General features: G+C 44.5%; 1 protein-coding gene and 1 non-coding gene across 2 annotated transcripts in view; one reads left to right on the top strand and one right to left on the bottom strand.

Annotated features, from left to right (window-relative positions):
* b3gat2 (beta-1,3-glucuronyltransferase 2 (glucuronosyltransferase S)) overlaps window positions 1-16,523 on the top strand; it is a 213,891-nt gene that overhangs the window by 141,604 nt on the left and 55,764 nt on the right. Inside the window, exon 2 of the mRNA XM_041188337.1 lies at window positions 2,066-2,210. Coding sequence (XP_041044271.1) covers window positions 2,066-2,210 — 145 coding nt within the window. The remainder of the gene's footprint in view (window positions 1-2,065; window positions 2,211-16,523) is intronic.
* trnat-ugu lies at window positions 12,986-13,058 on the bottom strand. The gene has a single exon. It is a non-coding gene; the product is annotated as a tRNA-Thr (tRNA).

Here is a 16,523-nt window from a genome sequence, read left to right as displayed (position 1 = left end):
AATGACCTACTCCAGCAAGAGAGAATCCAACCATCGCCTCTTGACATTAAATGGCATTACCATTGCTGAATCCTGCACTATCAACATCCTGGGAGTTACCATTGACCAGAAACTGAGGAATCCTGCAGTGAGTAACTCATCTCCTGACTCCCCAAACCATGTCCACAATCTACAAGACACAAGTCAGGAGTGTGATGGAATACTCTCCACTTGCCTAGATGAGTGTAGCTCCCACAACGCTCAAGAAGCTTGACATCATCGAGGACAAAGCAGCCAGTTTGATTGGCACCCCATCCACAAACATTCACTCCTCCACCACTGATGCACAGTACACTGCAGAAACTCACCAAGGCTCCTTCAACAGCATCTTCCAAACCCATGACTACAACCATCTAGCAGGACAAGGGCAGCGGGTACCTGGGAACACCACCACCTGGAAGTTCCCCTCCAAGCCACTCACCATCCTGACTTGGAAATATATCGCCGTTCCTTCACTGTCGCTCGGTCAAAATCCTGGAACTCCCTCCCTAACAGCACTGTGGGTGTACCTATGAGTGTACATGGTCTGCAGCGGTTCAAGAAGGCATCTCACCACCACCTTCTCAAGGGTAATTAGAGATGGGAAATAGATGCTGGCCAAGCCAGTGACACCCAAATCCCATGAATAATTTTTAAAAAATAAAGACACTTCAGCAATGTCGATAACACATATTTAATTGAGGAAAACCTCTGTTTTGGGGCACATTGGGAGTCATAGGTCTAAAATCATCTGTTGTCTCCAAGCACATTACACTTACCACACATCATCTCACAAATCACTCAATCTCTGTATCTGAAAATGTCATTTTCTCAAAGAAATCCACCTAATTTGCATTTGAAAGAATCAATCCTTTCTGCTTCCATCATTTTAAGAAGATTGTTTTAGGATAGACAAGAACACCCGTCATAGAGGCTCTAAACAAGGGACCTTCTCTGCCAAATGGAACTGTGCCAAATGGAACTACAGGAGTTGTGCTGCTCGGGACTGTATTTAAGATGAAAACGCTATATAGAATGCAAATCTTTCCTTTTCCTTGGCTGGGTTGGCATGCCCTGAGGTCATGAAAGGTGCTGAAAATTCACATTTTTTTATCATCGTTCTTGAAAACCTCACCATATGCACATACCCTTGGCCATTTCAGTTCAGTGCTGTTACCACAAACCAGATAACTGCTGTTGGCAATCCTGAACTGTAGGATTAAAGTGACGAACACAGAATTTTAAACATTGCAGACCTGTTCAAATGCCTGACTCAAAGTTAATATTAAGAGGCGAGAAACACCTAAAATCTAGGAAAAGTATTAAACATTTCAGTATTTAAAAGATATTGGAAATAACATTGACGAATGTCAATCATCAGTGGAAGTTTAATCGGTTTAAAGTACTGAATCTTAACCAAGAAAAATTGTATTAATCTGCTAAAGCCCAGGAGACTTTGGAAAAGGCCTGATACTGAATGCAGAGACTGTCAGTGTACTAAGTGTACGGCTATTTTTATGATAATCAGCCTGGGGAATTGGAATGCTACCATTCCAAACAATCAGAGCATCAAAATGATCAGTCATTGTGCTGTTAACAACCTTTCATTCTGCTGATGTCACATGTATTTTGAACGTGTCCTGACTTTCAGATTGTCAGACTGTTTACCATCAAAATAGAGATATATTTTAAATAAATAGCAGTAGTTTAGTAGTAGTTCAGTAAACTACTTTGGAACATTCTTTGCTCCCAACAGCCCTGATGAAGCATCATCCTAGTGAATTTTTCACATCAGATAATTACATTTTCAGGACAGTGATGGCCCTAGTGGGGCCACCGGCACTTGTGATATCCTTTGCTTATTCATTTCGCATGTGAATCTGGACAGTATGTTTGCCAGAAGGCCACTGATTATGGGGTGCATCATACATGCTCTCTCCCTGCAAGGGTTATTGGATATTTTATTGGCTTGTTTCATGCTTCATGGTGATCATGGGCCTTGTATGACTGCAGATCAATGCATTGTGTGTTTTGACTCTTTTCACAGATGCGTTTGACCCGTAAAGTGTCTGTGTGGCCAGTCGGATTGGTGGGCGGACGTCGCTATGAGCGCCCATTGGTGGAACAAGGTCATGTGGTCGGTTGGTACACAGGCTGGAGACCAGACAGACCCTTCGCTATAGACATGGCAGGTAAGCCCAATACTGACTCCTATTTAATTCTCAAAATGATAGAATGAGCTGTTCCCATTTGTGTTTATTTCCAACTTTCTCTGGCATTGGAGGAAGGGTTTTAGTCAACTTTTACATTGGCCCAATGACTATATTTGCAAACACTGTGACCATTTCTGGTAGTCATTAATGCTGCTTTCATCCATCAGAGTTAATGCACTTCAAAAAGGAATTGCCGCAATTGCAGATTTCTTTATGAGTAAAGCACTTTGACCCAACATGTGTGGAAAGCAGGTGCCATTTAGAACCTAGGTCCATTATTCTACTTAATGTGCTTTTAACATTTCAACTTTTAGTAGTGTTGTTTTGGCATTGGACTGAAATATGTAAATCCAATCATTTTAATTCCATTAAAGAGTACAACCTCTGTAAATCTGAGACTTATTAATTTTAAGAGACTTACTAAGCCCAAATTTAGTGGTAGTATTGACAGTGAAACTGTCATTATTCTCCATCATTACTCCTCTGAAACTGACATTAACTTCAGGAGTATCCACTTGCGCAGTGAAACATGGTGATCCGGAATTTGTTCTATGTAATTCTACACATCTCCAAAGGATAAGTTGTTGAAGAAGCCCCTGAATGCAATCAATAGTAAATCTATTGAACTGATGGGAACTCCCACTCTTCCACTGTTACTGTAACACTGTAACAACCCTTGAAAAAGTTACATCTTGTTGAATGAGGTGCAACTGGGTTTTTAATGGTGTAGCAACATTGCAATTACACCTCTACACCTCTCTGGTCCTGAAAAAATCATTTTTTTTTTTGGAATGTCAATTTTCAGCACAATGCTAAATTCCATATATTTATAAAATAATATTTTTTAAAGCTTATGATATTTAAGTTTCTACCTTAATTCTATGTGTATGTCCCAATCATTTATTTCCCTCTCTATGAAAGTTAACTTAAAGTAAAGGATAATCAGTGGCTTTTATTTCCTGGTTTGCTGTCTGTGCAAATACCTCAATGTGATTGGCTGCTTACCTTGCATGATACCATCATTGTTGCTGGATACCTGGAGGCCTCCTTGACATCAGATTTAAACAAATATTGTGAAAGGGAAAATCCACAGAAATCACTAGATCTTTCTGGGCATCTTTTTTTGAGATCAGTAGCAAGCACTGTCACTTCACTACTGACCCTGAAATCCATCTGTAACCCTAACCCTTTGGTTCATAAAGTCTGGTTAAAAATGATAGAAGCCTGTGATTATTTTGTTTTGAATCCATTGAAGATGCAGATAAAGATTTTTTTTTATCTTTATCATTATGAATATTTTATATTGTGGATTAATTTTGACAAAAGTGTAGCTGTAGGTAAAATGTGAGCCAAAGTAATATAAACTTCCACTATTACTGTTATGCTCATTTTATCATCACCTAATATGGATATATGAAGAATAAAGGAAATAAAACCTTGTGAGGGCTTATTAAAGAGAAACCTTACTTAAGGTCAATTTTGCTCAGAGAATATATAATAGAAAATATGCCTTGAGCTTCCATTCAGAATGGATCTTAACTGCAGGGAGGGGAAGTGAATTGAATCCAAGAGTCTAATTTTAAACAATATTGTCATTCAATATCAGTTGAAGGAGAGGGAATCCTGTAAGCCTGAAAACCATAGGAAACACTAGTAAATCATAAATATTTTCAGGGCTCAGGGGAATGGGAGTGTGTACTGGCAGAGGGCCAGCATGGACACAATGGGTTGAATGGCTTCCTACTGTGCTATAACCATTCTATAATTGAAATGGCTGTTGACCACCATCTTGATTGGCAGTGTTAATGTAAAAAAAAAACATGTGGAATAAAATGCTTTCTTACAGAAAGACAAAAATATACCCAAGAATTTTTGGAAGGGTGTGACTACATCGAGCATACACAGGTCTATAAATTCTAATTACATTTATTGAACTTGTTATGAAATGGAGCTAGTTTGTGTGAGTTGTATTGATATTTGTAGCAATGAGTTTAGTTTTAAAGTTTAATTTTGATTTGTATTTCTATATCTGTGTGTTAAAAAGGTCAAATAGAGTTTTAGTTTCACTTTAAAAAGGTGCTTACATTTCTAATGAGAGTTTGCAACTTAAGAAGTTAAATAATCAAGAGCAAAAGAATTGGGCTGTTGCCTAGTGACAGGTCTCCAGAGAGGTAGGCCCCTCCACAGACACACAGAAAAACTAAAGAAACAACAGTTTTAAGTTCAGTTTGAAGCCAAGACCCCAGAGAGACTAGACACTGGGAGAGGGAGCAGTAGATTTCCCAAAAGACCCAGAATGTGCCAAGGCCAAATGAGTGAGACGGAAACAGGGGAAAGTCCCAAGCAGATCTTCTAGTCAAAGGAAGGACAAAAACCTGGAAAAGGTCCTGTTAAATGAAGTTAAGATTGAAGGGCGGAAAGAAAGGCTCCAAGCTTCAGATTTAAAGAGACAAAAGCTACAGAAAGCAGAGTTATAGCGAGAACAGGTTGCAAGAGGAAAGAATGCCCAAAAAGACAAGTGAAGATCTGTAACTCTTTGTTATGGGCATGTGAAGCAGTGGTACTGTTGACAGCTGAGTCGGTGGTGAGAGAGGGTATGTGGAAAACAGCTTGAGTGCATGTGGTGATCCAGTGAAGAGAAACATCAGAAGGAGAGTTCGAAACCCTGAAGGTGAACCCTTGCGGAAGGCATCTGAAAGAAAGCATCGGTTTGGGAGAAGGTTCCAAGGCGAATTCTTGGAGAGTGAAAATTGGAAACCTTCGTGTGAAAGGCCGAGTTTAGTGAGACCAGTTGTGGTGTGACAAGTGTCTGGGGGGAGCTGATGATAGAATCATAGCATCTAGTTGAGGTGGCATCTGTCACTTGGTTTCAGAGCATGGTGTGTCTGACCACAGGGTGCCAATTAGTTTACATGGACCATGTACTTACTGTGAACATGGGCAGGAAATGCAGCTGGCATGGAGGCTCAGCCATGATCTCATTAAATGGCGGAGAATGCTCCAGACGTTAAATGATTCATTCCTGCTCCCATTTCTTAAGTTACTGCATTACAGCAACCATCTATCATGGATGCTGAATTTTACAAAGTGGTTATGTTTTAAAATGTATCTTTAACTCCAAGTAAAACTGACAATCCTCGATGAACACCTCAGCTCGGAGGCATGCCATGCAATCCAGTTGCCATGATGAGAGAAACTCACACAGGAATCTATTTCAAACCTTTGACCTGGAAGCAGAAGACTTTCAAGAGTTTATATCACTTGTAAATGGATCAATTGTAATCTTTGGATAATAGAAGTGCTGGTCCATGTGACCTGGCGAACCTTGGCCTGGAAGCAGTACCAACAGGAAGTAAGTTAAAAAACGGAAGCTGTGTGGCAAGACACAAAGAGGAAGCAGACAAGCTGGAGAGAAGAAGAAGGTTATTAGCAAGCTGGGTCAGAGAGCTGGATTCTTGAGTAGGTGAAAGCACATCTCGGGCATCTGCTGCTGTTTCTTTCACTTCCAAGTGATTGAGTGCCCAGAATCAGCCACACAGTACAGAGCTAAATACAGTTCTGGTAAATCAATGCTGGTGAGAGCTGAGAGTGGACAAGCTTTTGGAAAAAGGTGTGCCAAGTAGATAAGATGGCACAAGCGGAATCCTGCTCATGTGGATATTGCTGCTTGTAGCGAATCAGCTAAGTCCTTGGAGGAAAGGGACTGGAATTCTGTTTGAGGGAACTGTGTGACTGAATCAGGGCTATACAGGTGGAGTGAGTTGCCTAGAAAATCTGTAACATAGCTTTTGCATCTGCCATTCCATTTATAATATATAGTTTGTACCGACCATGAATTTCCTGTTAATTCATGTTTAATTTACGTTGATTCCGATTCACGTTCAAATAAAAGTTTTTAAAAAGTGAAATCTTGTTTTTAGTTGTTTCATTAGGGAATTGTTGGGTAAATTTGGTTATTTTGGTTTGTGAATCCCCAAAGGGATAGTAACAGTTTTATTCCTCTGTTATCTAAAGAGTGAATTCCACCAAGAGTATGGATTTTCTAAGTAAGTCAAAGTCCATCAGATTCATGTAATCCTAGGTTTGAAATGAGTGGAGCTGATTCAGTGAATTTGAAGGCAAGGCTCTAGGACTAAAGGATAAGGTTCACAGTGGGTTCAATGATAAGACATTAAACAGTCAAAGGGCAGTGTTCAGATGTAAAGTTTCTCCCTATGCCATAAAAAAAAAGAAAGACTTGCATTTATATAGCACCTTTCATAGCTTTAACATGTTCCCAAAGCTCTTTACAGCAAACTAATTACTTTGTGAAGTGTAGTTGCTTTTGCAATGTAGGAAACATGATGGCCAATTGTAGCACAGCAAGCTCCCATAAACAGCAACAAGATATCGACCAGATAAATTGTTTTAGTGACATTGGTTGAGTGATTAATATAGGGTACCAGAAATGAGAGAGCAATGTAATTTCCTGGGAAGGTGACATGTGCAGCCAACATTATCCAAAGGAGGTCAGAAAGCAGAAGATTTTCTTGTCACTGTTAATGACTTGTCTTCAGCTCACTGTCATCTCAGAAATGACAAGGTCAGGAGGGACAGGAGAAAATTATTTCTGTGCTCAGTAAAGAGATGGAGCTGTCAGTTTAGAGACAATTGGGAACACAACTGCACTAACCTGATGGTATCAGTTGACACAAATAGGCCACTTATTGGCATCGTTGGAAAAGCTGAAGAAGAAAACCACCAAAGATGTGTGAGAAGACCAGCCTGAAGACAATGCCTATTTCTACAGCAGAGATGATAATAAGATAAAATCCCACAACTCTGCAGAAGTACATTAGGTCTTTCAGTAGCTTCAAAGGAAAAAAAGACCCATTAGTATTTCAGATGTAGAGGCTTCATAAGAAATAGTGAGAGAGTCGTGAAAGGCAGAGCAAGAAACTGGTGCTAGAACGCTTTAAACTAGAACAAGAAACTAGAACAGTGCTGTTTCTTTTCTCCATACATATGAACCCCTCTGTGCAGTACAGTACTACACTGTTAGTCTTTCAGATGAGACATTAAACTATGGCCCCAGCTGCCTTTTCAGGTGGAATTGAAAGATCTCAGGACACTAATTCCAAGAACAGGTGGACAGTTACCTCGGTGTTCTGGCCGATATTTATCCCTCAGCCAACATTACAAAATGAGTTAAACTGGTCACCATCTCATTTCTGTTTGCAGGGTCGGGCCTCATTAGTTTCTGAATGTTTTTCTTGAATTTGGGGAATTAGTGTTCTCCAATCAGACAGTTTAGTGAAATCTGGACATTTTCCGCACTTCCAGTTCCAACTCTTACACTTCACTCTCCGCCTCAGCTCGTTAACTTTTGTAAGTTTACTAGTTTAGCTCCAAAATATCACTTTACCAAAAAGTGTATGTCAACTGTTCCCTTTCTCCCCACCCCCAACATTTTTTCTCTCTCTAGCACTTTTCTCTGCATTTCCTGAATCTTCCTTTCACACCATCTCTGCCCTGATGGTATAATTGCTACCATAAATCGTGGTATATAAGCCAACCTGGCGTATAAGATGACCTAATTTTTAAAAGTGTCAACGTGCACGTTTAGGATTGTACTCAGCATATAAGTGGACCCCCCTACCCCCACCATTTTTCAGCTAGTTAATGCATGTTTAGGATTATACCCAGATTAGGAGCCTGCCTTAATTTTTCAGCTCAGAAATAGATGCTTAGGGTTATACCCCCTTATGAGTCAGCAGGTGGGATCAAATAGGTGATACAGGCCTTGTTGCCAAGAAGATGTGCATGAATTCAAGACATGTCCACACAGAGCAGACCAGACACAGAGATTGACAAACAGATATGGGTCCTCATGCAAAAAGAATGAAATGCAGAGCTGGTTTCAAGCTAAAAGTCATAACATTCGCTAACTCATCAAATTACTGCTGCAGTGAGAGAATTCAGTATTGGTGAAAACCTGGTGCAAGAATGAAAGACGGAATTCTCCCTGAAGAAGATGCCCAAGACCAAATGTGTCATGAGAACAGGAACCAGCCACTGGCTTGATCATGAGTAGGATGTATCAGAATGGGTCCTCAAAAATCATCAGAATGGCTACATCGTCACCAGAAATGCAGTGCATATATATGCTCTTAAGTAAGCCAAATCAAACCCTGAGTCCAGTAAATATTTCAATCCAACAGCTAGCTTTATAGAACAAAAATGGTGCAGCGAAAGACCAAGATTGCTCAGAAACTACCAAAGTGACCAATTTCCAGCAGTTCTTCATCAGACAGTAGCATAAAGTTATCCATTATATGTCACATCGGCAACATGGGTGACTTACCCATGAATTTCGATATGCCCAGCAACTGAACTGTTTAATGGAAAGGCTCAAACAGTTCTAGTGAAAATGAGAGGACATGAGAAGACAAGATTTACGGTGGTGCTAGCCGGCATGGCCGCCAGAACATAATCAAAGCTTATGGTAATTTTCAAAGGTAAAACTATGCTGAACATCAAGTTCCCTGCAGGAGATTTTGTTCATGTTCATGATAATTGTTGGATGGATGAGGATGGAGTGAAGTTATAGATTGATAATGTGTGGAATAGGTGTCCCAGTGGCCCACGTAAAGAATTGTAGCTTATTGGTGCAGGACATGTTCAGGAACCATATAACTGATGAGATCAAGAGGTGCCTGCGAAGAAATAACAGCAGCATTGTAGTTATACTGGGGGGAGGGGGTCTAATGTCCATAGTTTAACCTTTGGGTGTGTGGCCCCCTAACAGTAGTTACACAGTAGGACAGAGTATACAGGGAGAAATAAGTGGGGTGTGTAAGGAAGGTACCACAATAATCATGAGTGACTTCAATCTACACATAGATTGGGGGTATCAGATTGGCAAAGGTAGTCTGGATGATTTCATAGAATGCATTCGAGGCAGTTCCTTAGAGCAGTACGTTGTAGAGCCAACCAGGAAGCAGGCTATTCTGGATTAAAGAAAGAAAATGCTGGAAAAACGCAGCAGGTCTAGCAGCATTTATGGTGGGAGAAACAGAGTGAACGTTTCAAGTCCATATGACTCTTCAAAGCTGGAGAGGGAGAAATGTGATGGGTTTTAATGCTGTTGAAAAAGTGGGGAGGAGCAGGTGGAGCAAAATAGGCAGTCAGGGATCTGTTAGAGGGCAGGAGAGATTAAATGACAAAGATGTCATGGAACACAAGACAAGGAGAGTGGTAATGATAGTATTAAATCTAAAGCTTTGGTCCAGAATAGTTATAAATAACAGAATAAAGGTCAGCACTGTCTCAAAGCCAAATAGCAGAATGTGTTAATAGTAGAGAAAGGGTCAGCGCTGCCTGAAAGTAAAACATGGTTGGGGGGTGGTGGTGGGGGCGGGGGGGTGGGTCTGAAATCAAAATGGTGGAGAGTTCATGGTTTGAGGTTGTTGAACTCAATGTTGAGTCCAGAAGGCTGTAAAGTTCCTAATCAGAAGAGGTGTCCTTCAAGTTTGTGTAGGGCTTCACTGGGACATGGCAGCAGGCCAAGGACAGATATGGGGGCAAGAGAGCAAGATAATGAATTGAAATGGCAAGAGACAGGAAGGTTGGGGTCATGCTTGCAGTCTGAGCGAAGGGGCGGAATTTTCCCAGATTTGCACTAAGTGCACTGTGGGCATGAAAAAAGGCGATTCCTCGCCAGTCGCAAGGGCAGGTATTTACGCTGTATTGTCTGCTTCCCGCCTCATTAATTATGCAGCCACAGGAAACACGCCGTCTCGCTGGCGGGCAGCCTCTGAATAGCCCATCAGGCTGTTATCACACCGTTTCCTCACTCCAGGTTCCATATCTAAACTGCAGCTATGCACACAGTTCTCAATGCTTGCAATCCAGGACTGCTCCGTTGAAGACATGGCACTGAAAGCCAACAAGAGTTCAGTGACCCATCACTGGAATGCCTCTTGGAGGCCTGCCTTGATGTCCTCCACCCCCGTTCTAGCTGCAGGAGGTCCAGCAATCTCACCATTCCAGCTTGGGAGGAGGTGGCAGTGTTGGTCAGTGCCAACATTGCACAGAAAGGGTTGGCCATCCAGTGCAGAAAGAGGATGAATGATCTCATCTGTGCCGCCAGGGTAAGGCAACCATCTGATCACCCTAAACTCATACACTCAGTAAAGTGATGGAAAGAATCATCAACAGTGCTATACAGTGGCATTTTCTTAGCAATATCCTGCTCCCTGACACTCACTTTGGGTTCCTCCAGGGCCACTCAGCCTGACTTCATTACAGCCTTGGTTCAAACATGGACAAAAGAACTGAACTCCAGAGGTGAGGTGAGAGTAAATGCCCTTGACATCAAGGCAGCATTTGACCGAGTGTGGCATCAAGGAGCCTTAGCAAAACTGGAGTCAACGGAAATCAGGGGGAACATTCTCCACTGTTTGGAGTCATACCTAGCACAAAGGAAGATGGTTGTGGTTGTTGGAGGTCAATCATCTCAGTCCCAGGACATCATTGCAGGAGTTCGTCCGGGTAGTGTCCTCGACCCAACCATCTTCAGCTGCTTCATCAATGACCTTCCTTCCATCATAAGGTGAGAAGTAGGTATGTTCGCTGATGATTTCACAATGTTCAGCCCATTCGCGGCTCCTCAGATATTGAAGCAGTCCATGTCCAAATGCAGCAAGACCTGGACAATATCCAGGCTTATGCTGATAAGTGGTAAGTAACATTCACACCACACAAGTGCCAGACAATGACCATTTCCAACAAGAGAGAATCTAATCATCACCCCCTTGACGTTCAATGGCTTTACCATCACTGAACCCCTGACTGTCAACATCCTGGGGGTTACCATTGACCAGAAACTTAATTGGACAAGGTGTACAAATACTGTGGCTACAAGAGCAGGTCAGAGGCAAGGGATCCTGTGGTAAGTAACTCACCTCCTGACTCCCCAAAGCCTGTCCACCCTCTATAAGGCACAAATCAGGAGTGTGACAGAATACTCCCCACTTGCCTAGATGAGTGCAGCTCCCACAACACTCAAGAAGCTTGACACCATACAGGGCAAAGCAACAGGAATGATTGGCACCCCATCCACAAACATTCACTCCTCCATCACCAACGAACAGTAGCAGCAGTGTGTACCATCTACAAGATGCGCTGCAGGAATTCACCAAGCCTCCTTAGACACAACCACTACCATCTGGAAGGACAAGGGCAGCAGATACATGGGAACACCACCACCTGGAAGTTCGCCTCCAAGCCAGTCACCATCCTGACTTGGAAATATATCACTGTTCCTTCCCTGTCACTGGGTCAAAATCCTGGAACTCCCTCCCTAACAGCATTATGGGTGTACCTACACCACATGGACTGCAGCGGTTCAAGAAGGCAGCTCACAACCACCTTCTCAAGGGCAATTAAATTTGGGAAATAAATGCTGGCCTAGCCAGTGACACCCATAATCCATGAATGAATAAAAAAAAACTCAAGGCCATCACACATTTACTGGCATCTCATTCTGCCAGCTCAAGGGACATCACCAATTACCCTCTCACACACACCTTCACATCTCCATCTGGCCTCATCTCCTGTAGAGACTGCCTCCTCAGCCCTCACCATCTTGAAGCTACTTGCACAGATCAACATGTGCCCCCACACTCCCCAAGCAAGCCCTAGTGCTGTAGCCGTTGAAAAGCCACCCCCACATTATAGCCGGTCTGGTAGGTAGAGACCTGCCCATGACCCCCACTAAAAATGATGTGGTGCTGCCTGTGAAGCCTGGTGTTGATGAGCATGAGTGCTGCCCGAAGCAAGGTAGGCAAACAAACCTCGAAGTCCCGGGTGAAGTGTAGCTCGCCGGGTGCACGTCACTTATGTACAGTTGTGAAACACGTCAGTGTACAATCATGCCGGTGTGCCTGGATGATCCAGCTTGGAGGGGCTGATTCCAGCAAGCTGGGCTTGTAATGAGATGCGAAAGTAATGATATTAGCTTCTCGATGTGCGTTGGTGGGAACCCTGGCCTGCCATTGACGGGTGGAGCGCAAAGTGGTTTTGCGTCAACGTGAAACCGATTTTTTTGATCTTCCAATATTTTCCACTCCCACCCATGATGATGCCCACCTCAAACGGGAGTGGAAAATCCCAGCTAAGGTGTCCTACAAAGCAGTCACCTAGTCTGCTTTGTTTTCCCTCAATATAGAGGAAACTGCATTGGGAGCAGCGAATACAATAGACTAAATTGAAGGAGGTGCAAGTGAAGTACTGCTTCACCTGAAAGGTGTGTTGGCACCTTGGATAGTGAGGAGGTAAAGGGGCAGGTGTTACGCCTTCTGCGATTGCAATGGGAAGGCGCTGTGGGAAGGGGATGAAGGAAGAGTTTTTTTTTTTGTTCATGGGATGTGGCCATTGCTGGGTAGGCCAGCATTTATTGCTCATCCTTAATTGGACTTGTTCAGAGGATATTTAAGAGTCACCACATTGCTGTGATTCTGGAGTCACGTGTAGGCCAGACCAGGTAGACAATAGATTTCCTTTCCTAAAGGGCATTAGTGAATCAGATGGGTTTTTACAACAATCAACAATGGTTTCGTGATCATCATTAGACTTTTAATTCCAGAATTCAAATTCCACCATCTGCCGTGGCACGATTCAAACCTGGTTTACCAGAGCATTACCCTGCGTCTCTGGATTACTAGTCCAGCAGCATTACTACTATGCCATCACCTTCCCCTAAAGGTCCAGAAAGGCCCCAGCGAGGATTGAACTCATGACCCCTGGTTTACAAGGCCAATGCTCTAACCACTGAGCTATGGAGCCTGAAATACAGGCTCCATGAACCAGGGTGTCCCAGAGGGAACTGTCCCTATAGAATATTGACAGGGGAAGATGTGTTTGGTGGTGGCATCATGCTGGAGTTGGTGGAAAAAGCAGAGGATGATCCTTTGAATGCGGAGGCTGGTGGGGTGAAAAGTGAGAAAAAAGGGGACCCTAACATGGTTCTGGGAGGGAGGGGAAAAGGTGAGGGCAGAGGTGCAGGAGATGGGTCAGACACGGTTGTAGTCACTGTCAACCAGTATTGGGAAGTCCTCGGCTGAGGAAAAAGAAAGATATGTCAGAAGTTCTTTTGTAGAAGGTAGCATCATCAGAACAAACTGAGAGAATGGGATGGAGTCCTTACAGGAAGCAGGATGTGAGGAGCTGTAGTCGAGGTAGCTGTGGGAGTCGGTGGGCTTATAATGAATACTGGTGGACAGTCTATCACCAGAAATAGAGACAGAGAGGGCAAGGAAAGGAAGGGAAGTATGGGTGATGGACATGTGAAGGTGATGGAGGAGTAGAAATTGGAAGCAAAGTCTATAAATTTTTCCAGGTCCAGATGAACATGAAGCGGCACTGAAACAGTCATCAATGTACCGAAAGAAGAGTTGTGGGAGGGGGCCTGAGTAGAACTGGAATAAGGAATGTTCCACATACCCCACAAAAAGACAGGTGTAACTGGGGCCCATGTGGGTACCCATAGCCACACCTTTTTTATTTAGAAGTGAGACAAGTTAAAGGAGAAACTGTTCAGTGAGAGAAATTCAGCCAGATGGAGGAGAGCAGTGGTGAATGGGGATTGTTCGGGCCTCTGTTCAAGGAAGAAGCGGAGAGCCCTCAGATTATCCTGGTAAGGGATGGAGACGTAGAGGGATTGGACGTCCATGATGAAGAGGAGGCAGTTAGGGCCAGGAAACTGGAAACTGTTGATATGATGTAGGGCATCAGCAGAATTGCGAATGTAGGTGGGAAGAGACTGGACAAGGGGAGAGAGAACGGAATCAAGATAGGAAGAAATGAGTTCCGTGGGGCAGAAACAGGCTGACACGATGGGTCGATCAGGACAGTCCTATTTGTGGATTTTGGGAAGGAGGTAGAAGCAGGCTGTACAGGTTTGAAGGACAATAAGGTTGGAAGCTGTGGAGGGAAGATCTCCAGAGGAGGTGAGGTCAGTGACAGTCCAGGAAACAATGGCTTGATGTTCGGTGGTAGGTCCAGGAGAGGCTAATCTGGACCTGGTAATGTGCAATAAGATGGGATTAATCAATAACTGCCAAGTAAAGGAGCCTCTAGGCAACAGCAATCATAACATGATAGAATTACAAGCTCATTTTGAAGGGGAGAAGTGTGAGTCTAAAGGAGGATTTGCATACAAAAGAGTGGTGGCAGGCGTGAAAAAACACATTTTACCCGCCGGCCGCAGTGACCAGTCTTAGCGCTGTATCATCCCATTCCTAGCGCATACTGCCTCATCAATAATGCATTCATGGGAAACACTCTGGATCACTGTTGGGGAGCCTGGGATTTGCCCGCCATACCATGGCCTCAGCGCTTCCTCACTCTGGGCACCATACTTAAAGCGCATCAGACCGCAGCCAACTTCATGTCTACAGAACAGGACTGCTCCAGGCGGCAGATGGTCCTGAAAGGAAAGAAGACGGCAGCTCCCAAGTTTCGTGATGCTTCTCTGGGGTGCCTGCTGGATGCAGTGGAAGGCCATCGCAATGTCCCCTACCTCTGCTCTGGCTGCAGGAGGTCCACCAGAATCACCAATCCACCCTGGGAGGCAGTGGCAGCAGTGGTCAGCACCACCGGAGCACAGAGGAGGTCAACTATCCAGCGCAGGAAGAGGATGAATCCTCTCATCCATTCTGTCAGGGTAAGTCAACCATCTCACATTCTCAACTCACACTCTCAAACCCTTCACACATCCACAGGGATCTCACACCTCAAGGGACAACACCACTAACTCTCACACACAATCTCACATCCCTATCAGGTTCATATGTTCTTGAGCTTGCGTCCTCATCCCATCCATGGCTCCACTCACCGCACTAACATTCCACACAGTGCCATGTGTCCTGCTCACACTCTCTCCATCTGTTTTCATGCAGGAGAAGCCTGCTTACATCAGCAGGGAGAGGTCCCAGACCAGGGTGGAGGGGACCACATTAGGCCCTTCATTCATTTTGAGGAGCATGCCATCGCACTGACTGGTGAAGATGTGGACCGTGCCTACGGTGATGGTGAGATCAATGGCAAACACCCTCGTAAGGATCCTGCACCCCACCATTCCTCTCTCAATGCAACCGTAGTGCTCTCTCTCCTGCTTTTGACTCTGCTGTCATGCACTAATTATCTCTACAGTGCTTCACAGGGAGCTCTGCCAAGTGACCAACATCCTCAGCCAGCCAGTCCCTCAGTTCCATCCACGTCGTCACCTCCAGCCAAGAGGACGCCTCCTCCATTGAAGATCTGGAAATAAGCAGCTTGGAAGACCCGTCACAGCGTTTACCCACACCCTGCACCAGCGCAGAGACACATACTTCGGTGGGACCTAGATCTAGAACAGCCTCGGGTTCATAGCCTGATGGTCACCCCATGGACACGTGTCCACAACAGGAGGAGGTAGGTTCAGCCGAGCTCCCCAGCACTCGGAGGACTGCTGGGGAAGAGGCATCTGTGAGGTCTGGGTCAGATGACGAGCCTCTGGATTTGGCCTTCCAACTCATCGTGGAGTGTCAGCAGAAGGCAGGGGAACATCACGCAGAGCTGTTGGAAACCTTCAACAGAGTGGCACATGAGTCGGAGGAGTGCATCCTCCTGCTCTCTGATGGAATGGTGCCCACATGTGCACGTATGGAGGTCTCTGTGGGAAGGATGGTGGACGCCGTGGAGACCCTGGTCCAGCAGGATGCAGAGATGGCACAGACCTGCACTCCATTGCGGTAGCCATAGGTGAGTTCCTGCAGTGGCAACACAAGAGAGAATCTGGGCACCTTGTTGTCCCACCAGGTGCTCCTTCCCCTTAAGGAGTCAGGCCGGGGCCCCTGGACACCCAAAGGGAGGAGGAGCAGCAGCTGGACACCCCGGGTCACCCACTCATGAATTTCAGAAGCTGTCCTCTCCCTCCAAGTCCCCTTTGCCTGTGGCCCCCTCAACCTCATCCTCTGTCACCACAGAGGGAGCAGCTAGCCCACTGGAAAACAGCCAAAGCAGCTGAGGCCCTCAAGGCCTCAGCTTTCCAGAGGATGCACGCCAAAGTCATCAGAGGCATCCGAGCCAACCATTGCACAGGCTGTCTCCACCTCAGGGCAGCAACTAGAAAAGTTAAGAAACCCTGATCACAAGTGGTTGTATGGGTGAACACATTTCGTCACTTTATAATCTGAAAATATTTTCACTTTCACTCAATTAGGTGTAATCAGCTTCATTGACAGGCTTTATGAGTCCTCCTACTGCATC

Source organism: Carcharodon carcharias, chromosome 5, assembly GCF_017639515.1.
Source record: "Carcharodon carcharias isolate sCarCar2 chromosome 5, sCarCar2.pri, whole genome shotgun sequence".
NCBI lineage: Eukaryota > Metazoa > Chordata > Chondrichthyes > Lamniformes > Lamnidae > Carcharodon > Carcharodon carcharias.
Note: the sequence above shows the minus strand (reverse complement) of the source record. Positions and strands in the feature narration are given on the sequence as shown.